General features: G+C 44.9%; 3 protein-coding genes across 3 annotated transcripts; 1 reads left to right on the top strand and 2 right to left on the bottom strand.

Moving 5' to 3' along the window:
- The first annotated feature begins 1,124 nt into the window (after window positions 1-1,124).
- On the top strand, window positions 1,125-15,911 carry LOC117745209 (heparan-sulfate 6-O-sulfotransferase 3-B-like). Its single transcript, XM_034553369.1, has 2 exons — window positions 1,125-1,660; window positions 15,158-15,911. The coding sequence occupies exons 1-2, from the start codon at window positions 1,125-1,127 to the stop codon at window positions 15,909-15,911; spliced, it is 1,290 nt and encodes a 429-aa protein (XP_034409260.1).
- A 2,534-nt stretch (window positions 15,912-18,445) lies between these two features.
- On the bottom strand, window positions 18,446-20,400 carry LOC117740345 (2-oxoglutarate receptor 1-like). The gene is made up of 3 exons (XM_034546693.1): window positions 20,321-20,400; window positions 19,996-20,142; window positions 18,446-19,428 (listed from the first exon to the last, which is right to left on the bottom strand). Exons 1-3 carry the CDS (start codon window positions 20,337-20,339, stop codon window positions 18,446-18,448), a joined length of 1,149 nt encoding a protein of 382 aa, XP_034402584.1. The 5' UTR covers window positions 20,340-20,400.
- A 1,579-nt stretch (window positions 20,401-21,979) lies between these two features.
- On the bottom strand, window positions 21,980-26,444 carry LOC117745528 (kelch-like protein 41b). The gene is made up of 6 exons (XM_034553923.1): window positions 25,347-26,444; window positions 24,601-24,758; window positions 24,159-24,266; window positions 22,782-22,967; window positions 22,187-22,333; window positions 21,980-22,111 (listed from the first exon to the last, which is right to left on the bottom strand). The coding sequence occupies exons 1-6, from the start codon at window positions 26,442-26,444 to the stop codon at window positions 22,000-22,002; spliced, it is 1,809 nt and encodes a 602-aa protein (XP_034409814.1). The 3' UTR covers window positions 21,980-21,999.
- Between the last annotated feature and the right edge of the window lie 894 nt (window positions 26,445-27,338).

The raw sequence follows: 27,338 nt of genomic DNA, 5'->3' as shown, positions 1-27,338 counted from the left end.
TCTGAAAAAAAGTGCAAATAAATGTATTTAATTACGTGATTAGTTATCAACACAAATATGTTCTACAGGAACACAAAGACAGAACTGTGATTTACTGCTTTTACAGATTCCATTGTTTATTTAATGGTTGTGACATCGGCTCTGCTAGCGCCGTTCAGAATCGTCTGCCTGGGAAGAGCCTTTGGAAGAATTCAGCCAACAACTTCTCTCGTTCTGGTAGATTTATTTCTCTGATCACAAGCAAAGTACAAGCGCTGTGATCGCGATCACAGTGGCGTCCCAACAACTCTAACCAGGAAGTCCGGCCTTTACATACACAGATTTCGTCACAGGTTTGTATGCATCATCCTAACTTGGTGCTGAACTATCGAGGAGGGGGATCATTCCATCTCCTCCTCTCTCTTCACAGAACTGAGCCCTGCAAGGCCAGTCCACATTTTGATTAGACTATTCAATAACATATGGGTGTGTTGTGAGAAGGCGCTATCTATTCTCGAGAAGCAGACACAAATGTCACCTTCTATGTGTTATTCTGAACTTGAGTAACCGGACAGCTCTCTGATTGATCTGTAACCGAATGAATCTCGTCTAATTGGAGTTTGCCCTAATCCCATTTAAAGCGGTTAAACGACGCAACAGGGTCCTATAGGTTTTATTTTGAAAGCATTGCCGGAAGTGACCGCGTGTATTCTGTGTAACCTGTCGCTTGTTGCTCCTGGCTCAGATACCGATCAGCAGTTGGCTCTGGCAGGACAGACGAGCCCGAACGCTCCTCGCGCGGGGATGTGCAGTTTCGCACTGATGTCTTAAAAAAAAAGAAGAAGATTTGCACGCGAGTTATGCCACCAGTTTTACATATTTATGTGAATGTTTCACTCACTGAATGCGTACACAGTGTGACAAGTTTGAGAAGTGGACCGGTTCTCGTGGTGCGGGACGAGGCCAGTCAGAGCTGCCCCCGCAGGAAAAGGCTCGTGCGCGCGGCTTAAAAGTCCATCTTTTGAACCGATAGGAGCAGCCAACTATATTTGAAACGGAAGGCGGCAGGATGAGACGGGGCACGGGGAGCGCGCCATCACGTTCCCGTTAGTGCCGGCGGCGTGATCTCACAGCGTCCCACCACCATGGAGGAGAAGTTCAACCGACTCCTCTTCATCCCCATTGCGGCGGTGCTCTTTCTGATGATCGGTTACCAGTACGTGTGCCCGGCGGACAGCAACACCTGCTACTTCCGAAGTGCCGACAAAGGGCTTTTCCAGCGGTACTCGCCGGGGTTCGAGTTAGTTTACACGGAGGCGGACGAGGACCTGCCATCCAAAATCACGTCCAAATTTAACTTCACGGAGCGGGACCTGGACCGGCACGTCGACTTCAACATCCGCGGGGACGACGTGATGGTGTTCCTCCACATCCAGAAGACCGGCGGCACGACGTTCGGCCGGCACCTGGTGAAGAACATCCAGCTGGAGCAGCCGTGCGACTGCATGCCCGGCCAGAGGAAGTGCACCTGCCACCGGCCCGGCAGAGCCGAGTCGTGGCTCTTCTCCCGGTTCTCCACGGGCTGGAGCTGCGGGCTGCACGCGGACTGGACCGAGCTCACGAGCTGCGTGCCCGTGGTGATGAACAAGCGGGACAAGAAGAGTGCCCAAAAGAACAAAAGGTGAGGCGGGGGCGACCTGCAGGTGTGGCCGGGGGGAGGGGGGGGGGGGCTCATTCACTCGTTCATATTTTCAAGTCTGTTCATTCACTCACTCATTTACTCACGAACTAACTAACTTACTCAACTAATTTAGTCACTAACTCATTAACTCACTCAGCTCGTGTAGTCACTAACTCACTCACTATTCAATATTAGGTCACTCTTTTACTCTCACTCCCTCAGACAAATTCAAATAAAAAAGGTATTCACTCACTCACTCGGTCACCCCCTCCGCTTACCCCCACTTATTCATTCACTCACTCGTTCACTCACACTCCCTCACACCCTCACTTATTCACTCAGCCACTCCCTTACTTGTTCACTCATTCTTATACTCACCCCCTTCACTCGTGCATCTTTACTCACCCGTTCACTGGTTTACTCACACACATGTGTTCCTAGTCATTCATTCATTCACTGAGTTGGTCATTGCACAATATTAGCCAATATTAACAAAGCGAGCACAACACTATCAGTAAATTAATTGATTAGTCAATTAACAGAACATGAATGGACGACACTTCCCTTAATGGATTGTGAGTAATTAATGCAGCAAACCCGAGAGGGGTTCGGTCAGTGGATTAGCGTGAGCGGGTAAGCTTCTTTTGCTCACCCGGAGGCTCAAAGTCAGAGGTGACTGGATTGTTTGTGGTTGTTTGTGGTTTTAACACTGGCCGTTGTGTTAACCGATTTCTCCACGGCTTTCGGCTTCTTGTCCGTCTGTGTTCCTTCTGATGCGCGGTGTCAGAGCCGTTAACAGGCACGCGCCCCCCTCCACCCCCCCACTTAAGGTCCGTGCCAATGTCCTGTAATTACAGAACCAATACAGTGAAGCTTATGTGAGTAAACCACTTAAGGAGGGCAGGGTCCTCTAAGGTGTGCCGCCCGCATGTTGAAGCCAATTTGCCTTACACTTGGGGCCAGAGAGCAAATCTCCATATGTTAGGGTTTATGTTGGGGTGGGGGGGGGGGGCAGCCATCTGACTTCCTTTAACCCCTTTGAAAAGGTTTGGACCAGGCGCCTCAGAGCCATGGAGCGAGTCCGCAACATCCAGTCAGGACTTGTCCTCTCAGTACAACAGTCGCTGTTTATCAGAGGGTTCATGCTTCCACTCGGAGCTCATGAGCCGTGGATGAACTCTGGCGAGGTCTGACCTTTCTTCTCTGTGGTTACTGCAGACATACTGCACCGAGTGATGCTGAGGAGTAAAGGTCAGAGGTCAACGCAGCACCTTGAGGAGCCTTGCGCATTCAGCGTCCAATACGTTTGGTATCTGCTGCGTTCAATGGCACCGATCGGGATGTTAATATTTTGCTCATGATCAGGGCTGGGCAAGTTACTCAGGAAGTGGAAGAACTTTTTTTACTCTTTTAAACGGTCATAATATTACTATACTTAAGTAAAAAAAGTAAAAGGTTACATTCCTCGTTCTGTTAATTTTGCTTTAAATTCTTTCATTCCTTAGTTATTACAGTGAAGTCTTGTGTGCACAGTTGTTACATATGACCAGATGCAGTTATATAAATATAAATACTTATATGAGAGAGAGAGCGAGAGAGGAAGGTATCAAATTTGAGCCAAACGCACCGTGAGTCATAACTCACGCCATACTGTTAAATTTATGTCTAACGGGCTCTGAGTCACAACTCAGTCAGCGGCCACAAATCTGTCACATTAACATCTCATTTCCCAGAGGTAATGCCCGCTTGATTTGTCCGCCCACACCGGCGATATGAAGACGCACAAAAATATCAGGGGGCCATCGGATGGGCCCGGAAATAATAAGGCGGCGGAATTAAGCAGAGCCCCCCCGCTGAAAAGGGCCCCCCGTCCTGTCACTCTGGGGCGATGACGGCCCCTCGGTTGGTGAATGCGGATGAGTTTGTGCCGAGGCATTTCACCGCTCAGCTTTACCAGCGCTTATCAGCGTAGCTGATCTATTCTGTGAGATCATTCTGCTTTGGTAGATTTGTGGTGTGTTTCAGCCTCTTCTTATCAGAAGAAGTTAAGATAGATTAGTTGCTTTTCCATTCTATATTTATATAATCCCCATTGCTTTCTACTGTACTGGGTACCAGAAGTCCAGACGTAATCATTTTGTTTTTCCAGGCTGATGTATTCCATAAAAAGCACTCAGAAGATCCTTTCCTAGTCGGATTGCAAAACACAATCCAAATCAGTAAATGGCGTGTTTTGGAAGGATGACTCTTGTCTTATGCAAGTCCTATATAGCGATGGGAGCTGACAGTCAGGGATCAAACATCGGGGGAATGGATGACGCCCACACCTATCTCAAGGCTACATCCTGCAGAGTGTGATGTATATAATGTTGCTTCCATCTTCCTGCTGCTCTATGCTTTCTACTTCACCAAAACGCTGAATGCAAACGAATTGCACGGCTTCTTCCACTTCTCTCGAGTTAATATTCAGCGTTTTCCACGGGTCGAGATTAAAACAGCCTGTGGTGCCGATGCACCCATTTAGGTTTCATTAAACCGTGGTAGAAGAAGAAGATGCAGAAAGACAGCGTGAATATAAATGCCCAACCTCAAACGTTTGGTAAACAAGGTCACTGTATAGCTTGAAAAAGATCGGTTTTGTTTGCCGCCATTTGTCTTTGGAATTTAGAATTAAATTTTCTCAGGTCCGGCCTGAATTATGTTCCCTTTGTAGGGGCCCGACCTCTAGGTTGGGAACCGCTGGCTAAACGAAGAAACGAGAAATTAGACAAAGTGTGACTACAAATCTTTGGGCGTACACTGAACGTACAGAACACTTCAGCTCTTTTTCGCACTCCACATCTCAGTCTTCCTCCTGGTTCATATTCCTCATGATAGTTTATTTTTTTGTACATGTCATTGCTGTGCACGTTCACATATGAGCCGTTTCTTCAGACGTTTAACAATAAAGACAGAGAAAACAAGAGATTGATCACTAATTAGCTCCTCGATTACCAACCGAGTTGGCTCCGGTTTTGTTCGAGCTCAGCTAGCGATGCCAGCAAATGGTTGAATTTAGCTTCTTGTACTTTTATAAGGAGAACCTTCTTGAGATTTTGAACTTTGCCTCCTGTAGTGTTTTCCTTGGACTGCGTCTTCCTTCCTTCTTTCCTTCAAAGACTTCTCACGTGACAACATCTATCTCATTCGCCCTCCCTCTGTCCTTCCTAATACGCAAACTCTGGCGAGTAACACGTGGTCGGTTCGAGTGGTTTGTGGTGAGCGCGCCTGCTGGTCGGGGGCTCTCCTGCAGAGCTTTGCTCACTGCAGGAAGTTGTAGCATTCACGATGCAGCGGGGATAGGGAATTGCCGTGCGGGCCAGACGCCAAACGCGCTTCTTTTGCCTGGCTGCCCTGTTCGTCCTCGCCAGCCGGCCTCACAGTGAGCAGTCAAGAGTGTGTAACCTTATTACTGACCTCATTATTTCAGATTAGAGAAAATAATGCAGGCCGGCACTCAGATAAGCCAGAGTCTGATTAGTTCACAGTTAAGGTGGTTCTAGCTATTCGTATGGTAATGGCACTCCATTACTGGCGATAATGACACTAAAGGAATTCAAATATGCAGGAAGTTGACGAGGTTTAGTTCTCAAACAGGGATGGCTAGAGAGAGATGATTTGATCTAAATGCATTTTTTAAAGATATGGGGTTTCACTGAAATGATTGGGGAAAACATCGGATTTTAAAGTTTTTTGACATTAATCTCCCCTTGCAGTTGCAGTCAGTTAGTTGAAATCCTCGACCAAAGAGAACTGCGTGGAGATTTCAGAGAGGGATGTACATTACTGAGAACATGTGTTCAGCTTGAAAAGGAGAGCATTCCTTAAAACGCTTTAGTCAACGTTGCTTTTGACTATACTGTCAGTTTTGAGGCTTACGCTACAAGTTAATTCAAGCTACAGACAGCCACTGCATTGTAGTAAAAAGTCAGCATGACAAGAACGCTGATGGACAAAAAAAAAATTAAATAGTGACCTTCAGTTGCCAGAAGTCACACAACCGGCTCCCAATGGATCTGCCGTGCCTTAAATAGTGAGACTATGGAACCTTTTAAAGATGAAATAGCACATTTTCCCCCTATTGCTAATGAAAAGTTGCGTTCACAGGCAGTAAAACGCATCCTTGCTCAATTCAAACCACTGACGTTTTTTGCTGCTACAGCTTTACTTGGTCTTGTGGTTAAATGTTAGGGACGTTGTTCCAACAGCCTGTTGTTCCGTAACCCCAGAACATAACAATATGTCCGACAGCAAACCCATGTCTCCGAAAATACACACTCTCATGCAACAAACACAAGCACGTGGTTAAGTATTATGCAAAATAACGTCATCAGACGGGCACGATATCTTTTATCCTGCTATGGCAAAGGCATGACTCGCCCCACGCCTCTTATTGGCTAGAATTCATTGCTTTTGCTATTTGGGTTGGTAAGGTTGGTAAGGTTTAGGCATGAGGGGTAAGATTGGTTGTTGCAGTCAGTGTGTGTATTTTGGAGAGATGAGCCTTCGGAACAGTGAGCCATTTTTCGGACTATTGTCGGAGCAATGTCTTAACAACAAATGTTAGCGAACTTAAGATGAATATTGCTGAATGACAGACACTACAGCTTGTAACTTTATGCTCTGCATGTGCTAAATGTTGCTGGTTGCTGAAAAGTTTCACTTAAAAAAAAAAAAAAGAGGCAGATGTTCTTATACTGGCAAGTTGGATTCTGTACATTGAAGCAGCCTGCTTTTCACTGAAGTTCTGATTCGTCACTTCTTGTGGGTGGAAAGGTAGTACAGTACCTGACACCAGAGTTATATTTTTGGCGAAGGGTGCCTGTAAGGGTCTTTTGGGAGCTGTGATGTGGGCCGAGAAAGTGGGCCGAGAAAGTGTGAAAGGTACCATTTAGTTGTAGTTTTCGTCAACACTTCCTATCCTTTACAAAACACTGTCTTACCTCTGTGGAAGAGGCCGAGGCAATGACGTTATATGTCTGCTAACGAGGAATAGACGTTATGCGAGCTTGTTCGTCTGTGTTACAGTATGTCTATTTACTCATGACTCGTCCCCACCAGCCTGTCGATGACGTCTGGCTGAGTTAAGAATATCACCTCTTGCATCACTCGACATATTGCGATTTATGCCACAGTCAGTGTCAATATCATGTGGCACTGTGACCTTGAGCTTGTCTTTCAGCAGAATAATTTATATATTAGTAATTAGGTCCAATGGAGTGCTGAATGACCTCTGAACGCATTGTGGAGGTAGGCAATTACTGATGTTTATTCCAAAGTGGCTCCAACCTGAGGAGTGTATCGACCCTTTACAATTGATTTGTCTTCAGGTTTAGTAGCTAGATGTACAATATTAGTCCATTTGAATTTCAAGATAAAGCCTATTTTACCCTTAAATTAAAAGCGATTCACTTTCTTATTGAGAGTTAGATGAGAAGACTGATGCTAAATTCAAAGCAAGAGTTAGCCGCCGGTTAGCTTACAATAAAGACGTGACGCAGGGGGAAACAGCTAGCAGCCAGTTAGCTTACAATAAATACTTGACACGGGGAAACAGCTAGCAGCCAGTTAGCTTACAATAAAGACGTGACGCAGGGGGAAACAGCTAGCAGCCAGTTAGCTTACAATAAATACTTGACACGGGGAAACAGCTAGCAGCCAGTTAGCTTACAATAAAGACTTGACACAGGGGGAAACAGCTAGCTGCCGGTTAGCTTCCAGTGACCACTTGATGCAGGGGTAAACAGTGAGCCTGGGTCTATCGTATTCATATTTTTGCTATATCAATAATGAACTGATTATGATTTCGTAAACTTTGCTCTGCCAGCGCTGGCGGATTTTGATGTTGTTTCCGGCTTGTGTTCACAATTATACAGTCGCTGAGGTCTTGTGGGAAAATCCCCAAATATCCTACTCAGAATTACCACACGGTTCCCATTTTACCTTGATCCTATATAGTACCACTATATAGTAAAACAAGTCAAGTCAATCAAGGTAATTAATGGGATTTAAACAAGGTGTATCTGTTTATTATCACCCCAGGTATCATTTCCTTTGTTTTGTCATTTTGACAATTGATTGCTGTCAAAATATTATTGCTTACTTCACTCATAATTATGCGAGAAACCCTTTCATAATTCTGACATAATATCGCCAAATTATGAGGACATTTCTCAAAATGATCCGATTGGCCTACTATCACATTATTTGAATATGTATATTAAAATATGAAATAACTAATAAATATGAGAACTTTTTAATTTTTTAGATATATTGTTTTTGGGAATGATTCCATAGTAGACCAAAGGATCAAGTTACCCGTGTGTTGTTTCTGTTCAACAAAACGCTCAGAGAACTCCATAACAGTGAGCAGCTTGTTGTATTCTTGTAAGAAATTCAGAGGATCTTGGTAATCTCCACACTCCTTAGGGGGGATTAGGGGCAGTCGAAGACAGGTTTTATTATACGGGGGAGGAAGGAGGAGGGATTAATCCAGAACTCCAGATTTATACGGAAACCTGTCTTCTGGATTGGAGATTTCTTTTCACAAAACAGCGCGTTTGTTAAAAGAGAAAACTAAAACATCAGAGAGCGGAGGCCACTGTTCGACAGATCATTATGTGCCATCCATCAAACTGCCTTGTGGTTTCTGTTTTGTGCATTCAGACTTTTTTGTAAGTTATCATGGAATGAAACTGCTTAATTAATTGCACGGTAACGTCCTCCGATTCACAAAAGCCTCATCGCTCTTGTTGTTATCTAGGCGAGCGAGATCTAGCGTAACGTACCTTTAATTTACGGAGTGATTATAACAGCAAGGTTAAAAGCTGTAAAGCCGCTCTCGACTCAATGTCAAAAGGCTGCAGGAAAACATACAAACACCCCGTTGGAAGCAGCAATCACATATTGCTTAAAAAGCGGTTTGCCTTTCAGGAAGCCTTCAGTAGTTTGTGTGGGTGGATGTGACCTTTGCAGAGCACAGTCACCCATTCATCCTTTCCATATCTACATGGACCTGAAAGGACTGGCTGACACCTCGCAAAGCTGCAAAGATTAAGATGTCAGGGAAAGGTTAAGACGCTAAAGCTACTAAAGCTGCACGCGGAAGGTTGTTGGGTGTGCGTGGACGAACACTATGCCTGTCGTGGGTAAGTTTAAAAACAACAACAACTACAACCAAATAACCTCTGTGAAATTTTACAGGAATACAGATGGATACAGAGGATTTTGCATTGAATAGTCTTGCGTGGATTAATTCAAGTGTATGTTGGCTGCAGCCCCTCCCTGAGTCTTATCGCCTAGATTTACGCAAAGCCACATCTTCACACCCTCGCCTGCGCGGACACTTCGCGTTTCCAGAAGCGCGCTCGGTTCCCTCGTCTCCGCATCAGCCTCCCTGGGGCTCTTTTGCTTTTTTCCGCCCAAAATAGCATCTCATATCTGCAACCGATGAAGATCACAGCCTCCTTGCTCATTGCCTCTCTCCTCATGCTCTTTAGATTTATCGGTTCAGGTGATTTTACCCGCTGATACGCTCCACGAGTGGGTTGTGTTCTTGAGGTGTGCTATTGATGGATCGTTTAGGGCTGAAGGAGAGTGCTGTAGTGTGTGTGCGTGTGTGTGTGTGTGTGTGTTAGTGTGTGTGTGTGTGTGTGTGTGTGCGCGTGTGTGTGTCTGTGTGTGTGTGTGTGTGCGTGTTTGTGTGTGTGTGTGTGTGTGTGTATGTGTGTGTGCGTGTGTGTGTGTGTGTGTTTGTGTGTGTGTGTGTGTGTGTGTGTGTGTGTGTGTGTGTATATGGGCATGTCTGGCAGTGATCCCACTGCGTCGCAGATGGGGACCGGGTTCATTTGGCCCGTAATTGGCACACAAAGATTAAATTAGAACAAGAGAGAGAATCAGATGAGTGAAAATGGATCCCGCTTGACCTCGTGTTCTGGAGACTTATGTGAGATTCAGCTTCACTCTTTATAACATCCTCTTTAACATGCAGACCTGCTGTTCCTGGATCTGGACCCTCCGCCATCCCTTTTTAATTCCTCAAACTGCCAGCCTCATTTACTGTTTTTTGGGGGGGGGATTTGAGGCCCTCTGCTTTGTTTTATAGGTCTTCCCATTTGGTACTCCTGCTCCTCTGTAATTACCCAATCCCCAACAGTCAGGTTGGCCTTGCAGAAAAATCGAACCAGGCTAATATTTTATCTGCTTTTCCACAACATCCTTTCTGGTTTAAGGGCTGAATGTTCTCCCCGTTTGCACGCTCATTGAAGACACCACTGCAAACATGATCAAATATATATATATATATATGTATATATATATATTGTTTCTGTGCTTATTTTGGTGTAGAATTCTGGTCTTTTTTTATTTGTGTTGAAACACATTATACAGTTGTTTTTAATTATTTTAAATATGGATTAATAAATAAGCACAAATCTAAGGTTGGAAAAAGCATTTGTTAGATTATTTTAATTAAGGAGTTAAGAGTAGAAAACGTATCTGCTACACAGGAACAAGTATGGAAGCCCATAGGGGATTTTATTAACATGATAATGTAAACTAAACTACATGAAAATGTAATTCCACAATTGCATTATAATTTTTCACATGTTATTTGAGGAGGGGCGTATGACTGTATATGTTGTTGTTTTGCAACTTCCACAGCTGGAAACAACACTTTGAGACCTATGAGAAGTAACTGAAACATTAAACCTGCGGGCCGTAAAACAGAAACAATCAGCTGAAAGACGCTAAAAACACTCCGTACAGATGGAGGAAACTGTGGAGTTTGATGATTTCCTGTACGACCCCTTCTACATTACGCTCATTTGATCCATTTTTAATACAAGAATATTGTACGGAGCAGCTTTAAACACATTAACTTATCTCATATATACATACATTTGATGTTTCCATGAAAAATAAATAAAAAATTACATTAAATGCAGGATATTTTTTACAATGTTCTTTAGACGTTTTTTAAAAATATTTTTTCTGTTCGACGTGAGAAATGTGCATCAAACAAAGGAGCATCCAAAAGTAATTTTCTTCAGAAAGTAATTAAATCGGTTCCCTTGTGGGCACAGAAACACCTCCGCGCTCCGTCTGTGAGAGTTATCAACACCTCGACGTCGGTGTGGAGTCGACGTGCAGTCCTGTGCTTGTCTTCAAGTTGGCTTCGAAAAAACAGCATCTACAGCGATGCTTCATTGACGGCGGCCATCGGAGCAGCGTGAGGTGGAGTTGGAGCGCCGAAGCCATTCTTCAGACACGCCTCGACTAAAAGCAACATGATGTATTTTCAATTCGAAAAAAATAAAATAAAAATACCATTGCTGTAGATCCAGTTAGTCATTATATGGACTGCTTCTTCAGCGGCATAAATAGTCCCCATCAAGGCTTTTATCATGAGCCTGGGACCGTGTCCTTGATGGTAGGGAGTGAATTAACAAGGCAGATATCGATTGTTTGCTCCGAGTTTCCTCTGTAGCTTTTTGATGGTGATTTAGAGAGTGAGAGAGAGACAATTGGGGATTGAGACGGAGAGAGCCCCCCCCCCCCCGATCAATAGCGTTGGTGGGTTTGCTGTATGGAGAAAGGTGACAGGCAGCGAGAAGGTCACGAGCGAGGCGTCGGATTGATCGGTGGCAGAAGGCGACGAGCTGATTTAACTTTACCTTCTGGAACAACCACGCATGAGCGCACACGGCTGTGTGTTGCCAAGTGATCGTGCCATTAGGTGACAGAATCAGCGTCTTGGGCGTTCACTCAAAACCTCCCTGAGGACATTAGAATTTGGGCTCCGATCGATTAGGGGATCCGAAAAACACTGAAAGTGTTCCCACTTTGTCCCGTTCAGGCCTGAAAGCCATTTAGCGCATTAGCAAAGAGCTTATAGGCACTGGCGTGGAATAAACCGGGACGAATGGCGGTTGGGAGATGGATGTTGAGGGCTCAGCAAAATACCTAGTCGACCAACACACAGTTGTAGGCAGAAGGCAAAGATGGTCTCAGCACCGTTTCTTCTTCCCTGGATATGCAGGGCTTTGACAAAAACACTTAATCATTTGGAAACACAACTTCAAATAAATGTTGCTGTGTGTCAAAAAAAGGCAAATCAAAAAATTAAAAAAGGTGAAGATATGTCAGTCTTGTCTGCCCCCAAGTGGACTAAAGAAAACCCAGTGACATTTCTTTCCAAGAAATCAAATTTCTGGGTGAAATTTTTGGATCAGAATGGACAAATTAAATGCTCGTGCCGCTTATCGTTTCCTGCATGAGAAGCCCTCAGCCGCTCTCATCCAACGGGTAATTACTCCCAACCTTCACAATCTGAACCGGGCCTCTGTTCCTGACACGAGTAAGAGGAGAGCTTTGACATTTGCTGCTCTTTGTCGATAGGTCACGATGAAAGCGCAGACGCGGAGAGGCGGGGCTGCGTGGACACTTATCGATCCGGGCTGTCTCGCGGTTCGCTGTACGGATAGATGATAGGCACGGGAGGAGGAAAAGACTGAGCCGCTTTGCAGGAAGTACAACAAAGGGGCCGATTTGAGAGGCACTCGCGCGCGCGCGCGTGTGTGTGTGTGTGTGCATGCGTGTGTCCATCCATCTCGCGCTGTGCGCACAACCGAAGATGGCAGGGTAATTCACTTAGCTTCCACTGTGGATGGCCATTATCTCTGGGTGGCGTGCCTGTCTGCGGGTATGTTTCCCCCATGATATCATCATGGCACTTACTCGAGTACATATTTCGCAGTTTTGCAAATCTAAACGATCGCAGCTGCTCGTATTGGGACCCGACTGATGGCGACCAATGGGTTTTCACAGAATGTATCGTGTTTGCGCGACATCGCTTTAATCGTCATCGGCGGCGCTTTTCATGACGTCCTTTCCGATTATGGTTTCAATCCACCCGTTAAACAAGTTTTTTGTTTTTTTCTTGAGTCAAAAAAGTGGAAGTCAAAAAAGGTTTCCAAGCTGGATTCAAATACACATCTTGTAGATGAAACAGGTAGAGTAAAGGTGTGGCAACAGACAGGTAGTCAGAAGAAGCAGTCCAAAAGGGCAAAACAGGACAGCTAAGGGGTCATTGGTAAGAAGACTTGAACACATGACTGAAGGCCAGGTGCACTGGTGACCTGATGAGGGGAATGTGGAGCACGTGTGCAGGTAGGTGCGGATGTTACAAAGGGGGCAACACACTGGGGACAACTGCTGGACAGGGACATAGATTTCTTATATAAAGAAAAGAGATCAAAAATAGCTACAACAAAAAGGTGTGTTCAGCCATATGCAAAGGACAACACTGGTGTCTCTATCAGGACTTTATTTTTCTCATAATAATCAAATCAGAAGCTAATAGGACCATTACTATGTCAGGACCAGTGTGATTGAACATTAGCTCGAACTTTGAGTGCTTTATTTTTCCAATTTCCTCTACAATCACTGATTTATTCTGCATTATGAAGATAATAGGATGCAAGTTCAGCATCGGAAAATTGTCAATTGTCCGACTAATCAGTGCAGTGAGGTGAAACATGTTGACTGTGGCTGTTTTTGGTTTGGATAGTTATTGACCCTCTGAGGAACATTTGTGATTCTGGGCTCTAAAAAATAAACTGAATTGAAAATAAAAACAGATTTATAACTGGCAACATTTAATAATTATGGAGTGATTAGTTTATCAACTGAAAAAGAGCAGGGCTCAACAATAAGGGGCAAATAAAACACCATATGTTCGACTAGTCAACTAGTCGCACCTCGTTTGCCCAATCCAAGTGTGATAAAAACGAATGAAACACAGTGTTTTTATGGAGCTGATTCATATACTTAAATAAAGATTAAACATGACAATTAACTTTACTCTGTTGTTATTTGATAACCGCTCATAAATAGGGGCCAGTAAAAATTGTCAAATAATAATAAGTTAAAATAAACCTTGGGGACAGAAAATCCACTTGCCCAAAGTCAATTTATACTAGCCCCTATACAAATAAGTATACAAAATAAGTTAAAAAACAACAAAAAACACACAATTCAATTCAGTTTATTTTGTATAGCCCAATATCACAAATTACAAATTTGCCTCAGAGGGTTTTACAATCCGTACACATACGACATCCCTGTCCCAGGACCTCACATCGGATCAGGAAAAACTCCCCAACACACACACACACACACACACCAGCACCAGCACCAGCAGGCTGAAAAGTAGTCCACGAATTTTACAGAGCGGCAGTTCTGTGAAATATCCTCACATGTGAATTCTTTATTTATGCTCCCAGGAAATAAACCGCAACCTTGAGGAAAAAATAAATAAAAATATTCCTCTTTTTCTTCGTGGCTCCGTATCCGGTCGGGGTCTGACATCGAGGGCTCACGGCGTACGAGACGAACATTTTCAATTTCCCTTTTCTCTTAGAAAATTGTGTAAATGCTCCCTATCACCGACTCCTTCAGTCACCTCGCTGCGATTCCGGTCATCTCTGAACTCGATAGATAAGAGAGAGCCGTGTTTGTTGGTTGAAAGGAGTTTTTTTTTCTTCTTCTTCTTCTTTTTTCGCACAGCAGAGTTACAGCAATTCTATCTTTTTTTTAAGCGTCGTTCGTGGCAGATCAGAGGAACACGAAAGGTGCCGGAGATGAAAAAAATAAGTAATTACAAGGTGGAAGACAGGGCACTTTGGAGCGAGAAAAACTAAATTAATTACACATCTGCAGGATATTAAATTCTATACCTGCAAGGTTTGCGTTGCAAACATCAGACACACTCCTACACACACACTCTATATACACACACTGTATTAGTGGTGTCATTCATCTCCAAATCCAAGATTCCATTCGCCAACAATTCGACTACAGTCTTAATCCATAAATATCAACAGATAATTGGTTTTATGCCCTGACAACAGTCATTTACATTTTCCCAATTCTATCTTTAAAAGATATACAAGTATGATATATTTTTGGTGCCACGCTCGGACCAAATTTAAATAATTTATTTACAATAACAGTTACTTATTTCACCAAACAATTTGGAACAAACAGAAAAACATGACTCAAAGTGCCTCCTTCACTGGTTTGGGGATAAGGGTTGGTTTAGTTTGAGGAGGTGGGAAACACATCGATGGGGAAACAGTATTAGACACAACACCGGTACGCTACACTTTGACGTCTTGTCTGTTTCCTTTCTTTTTTTTTTATTCTGAGGTTGAAATCTGAGAAAGTTGATGTATAGTTTCTTAGATTAGTGTCAGAACAGACAGTTTATTCCACCTTTGTATCATTCACTGCTCACACATTTTCATTTCATACATACTATCATTCACGCAAAGGTAAAAAAGTTGTAATGCTAAGCTAAGCTTTGCTAAGCTAGGCTAAGCGTTCATCCCATAATTCCTGTTCGCAAAAAGGCCCGACGCCCTCGTCTCATGTGTCTCGTTTCCTGTCTCCCTGCAGGAACTTCTACTACATCACCATGCTACGCGACCCCGTGTCACGCTTCCTCAGCGAGTGGAAGCACGTGCAGCGCGGGGCCACCTGGAAGACCGCCCTCCACATGTGTGACGGCCGCCCGCCCACACAGGACGAGCTCCCCGCCTGCTACAGCGGCGAGGACTGGACCGGCGTGCCCCTGGCGGACTTCATGAGCTGCCCCTCCAACCTCGCCAACAACCGGCAGGTGCGCATGCTGGCCGACCTCAGCCTGGTGGGCTGCTACAACATGTCGTCGGTGAGCGAGCTGGAGCGCGGCCGCGTGCTGCTCGCCAGCGCCAAGGCCAACCTGCGCAACATGGTCTTCTACGGCCTGACGGAGTTCCAGCGCAAGACGCAGTACCTGTTCGAGCGGACGTTCGGCCTGCGCTTCATCCGGGCCTTCACGCAGATCAACAGCACGCGCGCCGCCAGCGTGGGCATCAGCGAGAAGGTGCGCTGGCGCATCGAGGGCCTGAACGCCCTCGACGTGGAGCTGTACGAGTACGCCAAGGAGCTGTTCCTCCGGCGCTATCAGCACAACCGTCAGAGGCAGCGTCAGGAGGAGCGCGAGAGGAGGTGGCAGGAGAGGCAGCACAGGCAGCGGCTGCACAGGACCTATCTGGCGGAGCTGTGGAGACTAGGAGGAGGAGGAGGAGGGGAGGAAGAGGAGCAGGGGAAGGGGCTCGAGGAGGTAGTCACGACAGAGGACTACAGCAGCCAGGTGGTGAGGTGGTGAGGAGGAGGCGGGGACTAAAAGACACCGTTTGACTCACACTTTAGTCTCCTCTGCTGTGAATCTGCCAAAAATCCTTCCCGCCCTCATAGCCTCTTAGATCTTTGTCGGACCGCCGGATGGTGTCTTACTATTTATGATGGATGTATTTGTCATGGCAACATTTTGTATTTTCTTTTGGTCTTTCCTTTCTTATTTTTCTTTCGCAATGCAGTCGTGAATAGTACACTTTCTTTCCTCCACTAGCCTTGAATGTTCTCAAAGTTGATCTGAAGAATAAAAACAATAAAAGACACGACGGAAGGCCAATTTTAAACACGGTGAAAGACCCTGAAGGACCCTCTGTGTCATGTTTGTGATCCAGCGGCGTGTTGATCAGTGAAATCTCGTAGTGACTCTGTGTTGTTCGGCTTCGTAAGAATTCTAAAAGCACAAACTTGGCAAAATAGTCTGCAAATGTGATTTTATTTATTTTATGACTGACTTAGAAAAGGTAATTCCTTGCAGAAAAAATGTGTCCAATAAAAAAAGAAAGACAAATTGCAGCATCCCGTCATGTAAATGTGTCCTTGGTGGACTCTCTCTGGTCCGCTTGTGTACACGGACGTGTTCTACCTTGCTCCGTTTTTTTCTTTTTTCGCAGCATGTTCTCACCATAAAAAAAAAAATCTGAAATCTTTTATGCCGTGTGCCGACTTCTTCCACAGACAAACCTCCCCCCTTCGAGGGGGAGGAGAGACGGGCTGCTCTTGCATCACAGAGAGAGAACATTAGTGTTTCCACCATTAGGGCATTGATTACGGGCTCTTCGCTTCCAAATTGATCATTTAAAGGTAAACTGACCATGACTCGGGCATGGCAGAAAATAGAAGGAAGCGATTGGATCACTGAATGCTTTCCCCCCCACCGTCAATAGTCTGACAAACACAAAGCGCTCCACTACCATCCTCATCTTCATCCTGTTGAGCGAAAAGACCTAGACTCACACACACACACACACACACACACACACACACACACATTTCTACGGACACGCCTTTTGAGACGTTAGGTGATTTACAGTAATGTACTGTTTCTGGAAAGCGGTGTGTGTGTGTGTGTGTGTGGGGGGCTCTTCTTGCTCAACAGGACGAAGATGAGGATGAGGAGGAGATCAGTCTAGAGGCAGGGAAGGAAATGGCTATGTCTACAGACCAAAATAGCCCCTCCATCCCCAGCTGCAGTCTCCATTGTACTCTCACAGCATGCAACAGAGGAAGATTAGGATTACATAAACCTGCGATAACGACGGCTGGATTTCACTCCTCTGGAGGAGTGTTCAGAGAGGAGTGTTCAGAGAGGAGTGTTCAGAGAGGAGTGTTCAGAGAGGAGTGCGCAGATGCGACCTCGGAGTCTTTCACAGATCAGTAACAGGGTGTCGGGCAAACCATGATTATGGAAGACGCTTTAAAAATGTCCATCCATTTCCAAAGGAAAAAAGTGAAATGATAAATTGAGTGACCTTTGCGTGAACATTTACATAAAATTCATATCCCAGACTACTTTGCATAAAGTATTTATTATACGGTTTATTATGGTTGTTGTAAAATAAATACAAATAACTATGGCGGCGAGGGATTAAAGTCGTAAATTTATGGGAAAAACTCACGAATTTGTTTGTTTTTGTCAATTTAACCACATTGCTTCACTTTGCAAAGACGACAAGCAGGGAGTGCCACTGCGGAGGTGCAACAGTGTGGGACATGTGATATCCGGTACATTGCGTTGTCTTTCCTGATGCTCAGAAGTTATCACCTCATCCTCAGGTTGATCCAACTTTGCAAAGAGAAACCGTTTATTTTTTCTCCCGTAAATTTAAAACTTCAATCTCAGAGAACATCTCAAGTTTTTCTTGTAAATTTACGACTTTAATCTAAGAAATTCAGAGCTTCTTCTCGAGATATATTACCCCTTTCAGCCGGGCCTGTAATTGACGTTCTTTTTTTTATCTGACCGCAATGGCCGTAAAATGCCGTTATCAATATAAACACAGTAAAAAATAGAGAGGGAACATATCACACTGTTGTCTAATTGGACACATTTATGACACAATAACATTAAGCTATATACATATGCTAGGCTAAAATAAGCTAGCTCCCTACAATTCTCTACAAGTCTCCACTACTCCATCTTTTTTTATTTTAGCACGGCAATCATGTAAAAAAAAAAAAAAAGCAAGAAGGTGTGTTCAAGTACACTAATACAAAACAAAAGCCTTTTTGAAACCCAAAACAGGTGTAATTTACAACATGTAACATGTAAAACGGTTAAAAAGGGAAGCTCAGGAAAGCAAACTGACGTCCTGGTCATAGGACTACAAATTGAAACCTTCTATAACTAAGACTATTTTTGTGGCACTTCTTACAGCTTTAACTTTGAGTTACTTATATTTACATGTCAGGGGTTGGCACACAAAACCTTTTATTGCCTCTGGGAAGTGCACAATGAAGAAACCACAGCTGTCAGGGAGTGTTCCCGTTATTGTGGACAGTCATCAATCACACGTCATGCGTGCCGCGGCCTGCTTTGCTGATGATGGCCACACGGATTACCGACCTGGCCTTGGTGAGCACGCGGTCCCAGTAAAAGATGCTGAGGAAGGCCTTCCTGAACTTATCACCTGAGAGAGTGTACAAAACCAGGTTAAAAAACGTGTTGAGTCCCGCCAGAGGCCTGGAGATGATGTACGCCGTGTGCACGATGGACTCCACCAGGCACGACGTCGGCCGGTTCTTTCGAGTTTCGATCCGCAGCACGCGCAAGACGTGATACGGCAGGAAGCACACCACGAACACCACCAGGATCAGCACGGTCACGCGGCGCGCTCGCACCCGACACGGGCTGCTCGTGTAGGGCCCCGTCGCCAGCTGTCTCACGATACCGATGTAACACAGGAACACTACCACGAGAGGGAGAACAAATCCAAATGCGGTGAGCAGCCAGCCGTACAACCGCACGTTATCGACGTTGTCGGTGTTCGCAAAGTCCAAGCAGTGGGTCTCGTTGTTGAGCTCCTGAAGGGATATCACCGTCAGCATTGGCGTGATTTCGGCAGCGGCGATGGCCCAGACGGCAGCGCACGCGATTATGCCCCAACGCCTCTGCTGCACCTGCGTCGCCCACAGGGGCTTGATCACCACCACGTAGCGGAAAACCGCGAGGCACGTCAGGAAGAGGACGCTACCGTACAGGTAGAAGTGGAAGCCGAATCGCACCAATCGGCACATGAAGTCGCCGAGCGTCCAGTCCCCGGTGCTGTAGTAGTGGACCAGAAAGGGCATGCTGAGGACGTGGAGGAGGTCGGTGAGCGCCAGGTTGACCATGATGATGCTGCTGCTCCTCCAGGGGCGCAGCTTCGTCACGTAAACGGCAATGGCGGTTACGTTGCCCACGAGGCCCACGATGAAGATGATGGCGTAGGAGGCGGGCAGGTAATAGCGTGTCATCAGTTGGTCCATGTCGGTGCAGTTTTGATCCTCCACTGGTGAGTATGAAAAGCAATTTTACCAACCCCATTTAAAAGTATATGCTTAAAGTTGTACACACAGTATGTTAAAGAATGAGCGACACAACTTCTTCTAAAAGGTGAAGCTGAAACATCTTGGTCAGTCCTCCATGTTAGCGGATGGGCAGAGGGTCAAACGAAACAAATCTGTTGTGTATGTTCCTGGAGGGGAACTGTCTTAGTCAGGTGGTAATTATCTGTGGATGTGAATATATTGATTGTTGCAGCTTTAATGTTATATATAATATGCTTAACAAATGTCAAATATGTGCTTTTTTTGTAATGGCTGTTTTGAGCCGGATGTTAACTCAATTCCTGTGACTTGTTTCCAATTACCCAATGCAGGTGAATAAATACACATTTCATGTTGTTGGCTGAGGAAATAAATAGAAATAGATAATAAATCATTGTTTCCTTTCCCCTCGGTGATTGGCAGTTACTGCTCGAGGAAGGAAGGCGAGAGCAGTGAAAACCCAGAGGCGAGCAGAATGGGAAAGAAACAAACATTCAAGCAAACTCAGTGGGAACGAAGCAAACAAAAACCTCCTTTCCCTCCACAAACAGTGGTTTGCGGGAGTAAAAAAAAGCCTCCGAGGACACGACAGCGCCGATGGCTCCCCTGCTCGATGGCTCCCCTGCTCGATGGCTCCCCTGCTCGATGGCAGCTCCCTGTGATGCTGTCAGTGCAGTCTGCTCTCATTATAGATAGCATATAGGTGTCATTTACACATTGAATGCAGAGTCAGATTTCAAAAGGCACGGACTCCTCATTAAAATGATCACATTTTGTGGGAAAATACAAACTCTATCCAAAAGTTCATTTCAGGAGTGTTGAAGAGAGCATTATAAAGGTATTTGTTCTACTTACTTTGAGCTACAGTGTCCATCGGTGCTCACTCCAAACACTCAATGTCAGTCCGTCACTCTCATCTTCCACACCCGGGGGGGGGGGAGCCCGCTGTTGTGTGCTTCACCTTTAGCCACTCGCACCGTAGCTTCCTGGTGACTTGCTTGAGCGGATAAAGCTCAAAGTCCGTTGTATCGACACAGATCAGGTATTAGGGGAATTTTCAAGGGAAAAAAAGGGAAAGGCGAGTCTCTTTTATGGGGGAGGCGGTGATTTAAAACTCTACAGTGCGACTTTTGTTCAGGAAGATAAACTCAGGCATGAGATCACCTGCGTGCAAATGCAGGGCTAAATGTAGCACAGACAGAGATGAGTAAATGAATGCTTAAATACCATCATGTTGACACAGTTCTGTTTTTTTTAAATCAATCATTAGCTACGGAAGCCCTGAACCAACGCCATTCAAATGTTATTGTGTTATTCTTTCCGCTATCTCGAGATCACAAGTTCATTGTGCCGTAATTGCAAGGTAACAAGCTTTGTTGTTTCGAGATAACGGCATCAATAACTTGTTATCTCTCCAAAACACAGGGTTGATTATTTGTCTCAATTGGGTCACAACGCATTCAGACGGCCAAGAAGAGCTCACAGAGTTGGTGGAGTTTGCGGGAGGATACGCCTGAATAAAATCTTTAACACGGGTACATACAAAATGCATATATGGAAATGAGATTAAATGGATTAGTGCTTTGAACTGACACTTGATCTCCGATTCAGTCACTGTTTTTTCAATTATTTCGAGCATTTCAAGAGAACTCACATAGTCTATCTTCAGAATATTTGAAGTTTTTAAGTTTTTTTTTCACAACCCAAGGTTGTCGAAATTCATACCACATTTCCACACTTGCATTGCATAACCCCTCATGTTACGTGTAGGGTTTATGCAATGCATAAGACGTACTATGTGATGTAAACTCCCCCATCTCCTGTTCCATCATCCTGTTAATGTAAGTGTACGGTCATGGAAAAACACTGTTTGGCTTCAGTAGGAATGTGCTGCATAGACATACCTCAACTTTTCCAGGTCACGTTTTGTGATTCCCACTCCTTGAACTCGGCGTGCCCGCGGTCCCGTTGGCGCACACATGGATGCGCGGCACATGTTTGAAGATCATTGAGCTATGTTTAGGTGCCAATGCTTACCTGCCATTAACCCGACTCCACTTCCCTTTTTTACCTGAAAGTACAAAGAAGCCTACAAATATACATCTCCTCCGCCTCGGCTGCCCTCGACGTGTTGACACAGTCTCTGTAATGTCACTTTTTCTGTAGATCACACACAGTCAGAAACAGTAAAAGAAGCAGAAGTTTACAAATGTTTATTTTACAAAAGAAAGAAATGCTAGAAATGGTGTAAACAGCTTTATAGATCAATCTAAATTGTGTGTGTTTTTTCTTTAATACTGTGGGGAGGGTGCAGTCTTTGAAGCAGCAGCAGAAGCGAGTGTTTATAGTACAGATAGAAATCATCTGAGTTCAGAGAAAAATGAATGTCAAAGATCAACTCGACACAGAATTCTGAGTGCTGAGGATGAGACGCCTCGGAGGCAGCTCGCTGGGGGATGAGGTGGGTGTCAGGAGGTGTTGTTGGATGGAGGAGGAAGGGGGGGTTAAGAGAGGAAGAAAGAACATAGTTCTGTCTACAGTTTCGGCATCCTGGCAGCGTTGAGGCGCATGGACACACAGGAGGACCCGGCAGCGTAGCGCATCTCCCTCAGCATCCCACTCCACTGCTTCTTATCGTCCTCGTACCTGACAAGACCGGGAGGAGAGTCAGCCACCGAAACGTGCAAAGCCCCTCGGCCCCCGTAACTTGAGAAGACTTACAGCCAGACGTCGGTGACCTCTGTGGGAGCCACCTCCTTGCTCTCCGTCTGAACCATGGCGAAGCCGCCCACGGCGTACAGCAAGCCGCCGTTGCTCAGCAGGTTGACAGAGCTCCTCTCCTGGGGAAAGTCTGCGAAGGGCTCCCACCTGAGGAGACGTTAGGACAAGGTCCAGGTGTATGTTTTTTTTAACGTTTTTGTGGGGTGTGGAGGCCCAAAAAGTTAAATATTACATATCCATAAATAAGACATAATGAAATAGATACGTATCATTGGGCTATTTGGAAATCTCAGGCTTTTGAAAAAAAACTATTATATTATAAAAATAAGTTAAAAATAATTATAATAAGACATTATTAAATTATATTTCCAAATGATTCGGTTTCATTTGCTTCTTTATTTGACGTAATGTGTTCATGTGCTTATTTCATGATGCAGTATTTATTCATAATGAATACGCGGTCTAAATGTGGTTGGGGTTTTTCTTTCTTTTGCTGTTGTTATTTTTACTTGTTTTCCATTTATGTGTTAGATCTGTGGTGAAAAGACAAAAATAAAGTGTAAAAAAAAAAGAAAAGTGAAAACCAGAATCCTACTTGTTTGTCACAAAGTCGTAGGCTTCACTTGAGGCGGTGAGGCCCTCCTCGTTGACGCCACCAGCCACCACGATCTGGCCGCCGTGGACGACGGACCCGAACATGGCTCTGGCCGTCTTCATGGCCGCCAGCTCCTTCCACTCCGACTGCTTGTGGTTATACGCAAACATCTTGTTGAGGGCTTTGCTGTGGAGATGAAGGGAGGAATGTTGATGTATATTGTTGGAAAGAAAACCACCTTCCTTCCACATGAAACATGAAAAACAATACAACAAATAGCAAATGAAGACAAAAGCGTATCACAACAATTGTACATAAAGGATAATTTGGAATAAATTGCTTTGTAAATGTAATTAGCAAAGCGTTGGTTTCCCCCCAAAATAATACAAGACAGCGTTCTGGTAAATGATGATGAGAATGTCTCCTTGTGTCTTAATCATTCTTGCTAATTTTCACTAATGGACTGACAGTGCGTTTCAGTATGCAGCCTTAATCAGAGCATCACTGAGTTCATACAGCATCCCATCAACAGGCAGCAGAAAAACAGTTTCTCAGGACCTGAGAAAAAGAGAAGATCCACAAAGATTCAATTTATATATGTAATTATCTTTAATTGAACCATTTCCTGGAAAAGGGCCTGGTCACTATTAATCAACAGTTCAACAGTTTGAAGGTAGCGTCCATAAAGTCTGCACATACAGCTGGGTGTTCAACCACTGTGTGTTATTTGGTATCTGACAATCTATCTTATAGTGGGCCTGGATTAAAGCAACATCACCTAATGTGGAACAATGCTGGATGAACAGTAGTCGGGGGAAATATATTATAATGTATCTACAAGAGGATGCTTTTGGACACAACAGATACTTTTTATATAAATAGATGTGGCACACACACACACTAACACACACACACACACACACCACACACACACACATATATATATATATATATATGGTATGACAATGTGCTCCCTCTGCTCTCAGTCCAATGTTCGGTTGGTTGGGAGTTTATGAATGTACGTATTTATGTATGTATATATGAGTGTATGCTTACCTTTTATATCTATAAACTCAATGTTATACTTTCTTAATTTACAAATGTATTTGTTTATAAATGGATGATGAAAAGTATTTATTTTGCACTCAAGTTTTTAAGCATTGTGTGTTGTTTTTCCCCCCCAGTATCTTCCTCTACGGCACCATGTTAGACAGCCCTGGACTGGAGCAGTGCAATGGTTGTCTATGAAGTACGATGCAGCTCTGCAGTCTGGCAGAATGATAGACCACCAACAGCTGCTGCTCACAGCGTCAGGTCACACGCACACACACACACACACACACACACACACACACACACACACACACATTTACTCACTTGTCATCCGTCTTTCCTCCGATGCAGTAGACTATTCCTTTGTGGGAGACGACAGCGTGGCCATGGATCTTCAGAGGAAGCTTTTTGGTCTCACTCCACCTCATCTTCCTGAATAATTGATATTTAACAGATCATTTTATATTCTGTTCTTTATGAAGAATTCAGAAATATATGCTGAATTGCTACATCTGGATTTGTGATCAACATAAATAAAGATAAACATAAACCCAAGAAAAGGCGGATGTATTATCAGGAACCAATTAAGAGGGTGAGATGACATCAACTCATGAATAATTAAACACCCCATGTATTTGTTTAATTAAATTAGGCAGCAATATTGTTAATTTCCTGCAGTTAATTATCACCTTAGAATTGTATAAAAGGTGAGAGATAGGGTGAGAAATAAAGAGAGAGGGAGGTAAAAGCAAACAATGCTACTAACTCAACGTCGTAGCACATCACAGTGTCCAGAGACTCGTTGGTCTGGAGGTCTTTTCCCGCCACGGCGAACAGCAGGTTGTTGCTCTCTCCGATGCTGAAGAGGCATCGGGGGGAAGGCATGGGCGGCAGGGCGACCCAGTCGGATGTGAGGGGGTCCAACTGCAAAGAAAAGTACATTAAAACACTGCATTGGCATTCTCAGGTACTAAACACTGTTGAGGTGAGAAGGTTAAGTCCACCGTCATGTCTGTACAATAGATAGCCAGCAGACAGCTAGCTTAACTTAGCATAAAGACTGCATGCAGGAGGAACCAGCTAGCCCGACTCTGAAGACTCTAAACAAAAGTCTAATCTATATAATTTCAGTCAAAAAAAACGTCACCGCCATGCTAACAAGCTGTCTTTGTGGTTTGCTAAGCTAGCAGTCTCTGGGCTCTAGCTTTATATTTAAAGGTACAGTTCCCACCCAAATTCATGTTTCCTCTTACCTGTAGTGCTATTTATCAATCTTGATAGTTTTGGTGTGAGTGTTGGAGTTATCAGTCGTAGAGATGTCTGCCTTCTCTCCAATATAATGGGATTATATATGGCACCAAAACTATTTGATAAATAGCACTACAGGTAGGAGGGAAAAGGCCCTTAAACATGACTCATCTAAATCTCTGCAATAAAGTGAATCGGAGTATTTCACAAAATGTCAAACTATTACTATTTCTGAAGGGAGCAATATCAAGAAAACCCAGTTACCAGGAAGAAGTAACATTGCAGGGGAACATCTTTGTTGTCCTCGTCCTCAAACAGTCCTCCCAGGACGTAGAGCTGGTTGCTCTGTGACGCCAGGCTGATGTGGTTCCGCGGCACCTGCTCCGACATGGCCGCCAGGAAGCACTCGTTCTCGCTGACATCGTACGCCACTGCCGCTGCGTCGTTGATCATGACGATGAATTCACGAGAGTACATGCCGTGTCTGCGGTTGTCATTCAGGAAGCCTGGGAACGGGCTGTCCTCCGCACCGCCCTCCGCGCCTGCCCCCTCCTCCGTCTTGGCCGTCACCGGTAGATTTCCCTTGAATGCCTCCCTGACAACCTGGATCGTCTTCAGGAGCTCCGGGTCGGCCTTGATGATCTCATCGGTTTCCACTTTGTCTTTGAAGTACTTCTCCGGCAGCAAGCGGAAGCGGATGCAGTTGAATGCATCCTTCAGGACCTTCACGCGCTCCTTGTCGTGGCGGACCCAGGCCATGACCGCCTCGAACACCAGCTCCTCCTTCTCCACGTTCAGCGAGTCTCCGCCGATGACGGCGAACAGTTCGTGGGCGGCGAGCTGGAGGAACTCCTCGTTTTGGTAGAGGATTTCGAAGCGGTCAGCGATGTAGTTGCGCGCGGCCACAGCAAGCCTGGGACAGCTGAGCACCAAGCCCATCCTGAAAATGGCCAGGCAGTTGCTCACAGACAACTTCTTCTGAAGGTAGTTGACACACACCGTAAAGACAGAAGGGATCTGAAATCTGTTCGCCACAGCAATTATATCCTGGACGTTGTCATCAGTGAGGTCAATCTCGGCCGAGTAGAGGTACTGGACGATCATGTCCAGGATGGAAGGGTTGACATCCTCTAGGACCACCTCCCTGGTGTTCTCCATCTCCTTCCCATCCTCGGTGAAGAAGATCTCCCTGAAGTAAGGGCTGCAGGCGGCCATGATCAGCCGGTGGCAGGGGAAGCTGCGGTCGCCCACCTTCAGGGTGCAGTCCACAAACTTGTTCTCATTCAGCAGCTCCTTCAGCCCGTCCTGAAGCAGGGTGCTTTGGAAAAGGCGCAGCTCCTCCTTCATGGCGTTGGGGTCCATGGCGTGCGACGAGGGGAAACGGCGGGCTAACAAAAGGGGGTCTGTGGAGAGTGGAAGGAGACGGGGTGGCCACAGGTCCTTTTGGAAGTCGGTCCTGGCTGGAAAAGGCAGAACACAGAAGAGGTTCTTAGAGTGAAGACCCAGCAATTTAATCCCGTCCCACTCTAAATATAGCTCCCTCTGCCCCCTGCCTGCTTCAGCTCCACTGGAATCTGACGGGGCCAAATCGCAGCGCCGGCCTCGGCTCGAGCAGCTGCTGTCACAGACTGAAAGAAGCAACTGGCTGCTCGGGCCGGGGATATGCCATCATGATTCAGCCCCCAAAGTGTCATGTGGCCGACGAGCGTCGGAGACAATGCTGTCAAAGCCCTGGAATAGCTCGTCCACAAGTTGTACCTCTGACAGGGAGAGATATTTAGAGCTGCCGCAGTCATGTTCAAATTAATGTGTACATAGATCACTTTCATTTATAAGTCTTTTACAGACAAATCAACGGTACTGATTTAGTGATTTAGTGAGTTTTCTTCATACTTTGCAATTCATATATCGCGACTAAGCAGCAACAGGGAAAGTTAATTGAAATTCAAAACAATTTAATTATAGTCACTTTTATCACTATAACTGCAACTGACATTTACTTATCATGTTACTTTCTGATTATCTAATTTTTTGTATTACTTCACGTTTTGTTCAATCAACAGTCCAAACACCCAAGATGTTCCATTTACTATCACATATGACAATGAAAAGCAGCATTTGAATCAGAAAATGTGATTTTTTTTTGGAATAATGGCTTAAATGTTTATCTAGATATTTATCTAGATTGTACTAAAATAACTCACATCCATACGGTGTAACTTTTAAAGTCCCATTAACATTTTGATTCATGGTTTC

The sequence above is a fragment of the Cyclopterus lumpus genome, chromosome 2 (genome assembly GCF_009769545.1).
Source record: "Cyclopterus lumpus isolate fCycLum1 chromosome 2, fCycLum1.pri, whole genome shotgun sequence".
NCBI classification, from domain to species: Eukaryota; Metazoa; Chordata; class Actinopteri; order Perciformes; family Cyclopteridae; genus Cyclopterus; species Cyclopterus lumpus.
The sequence above is the reverse complement of the archived record's forward strand: the minus strand, read 5'-3'. Positions and strand labels throughout refer to the sequence as shown.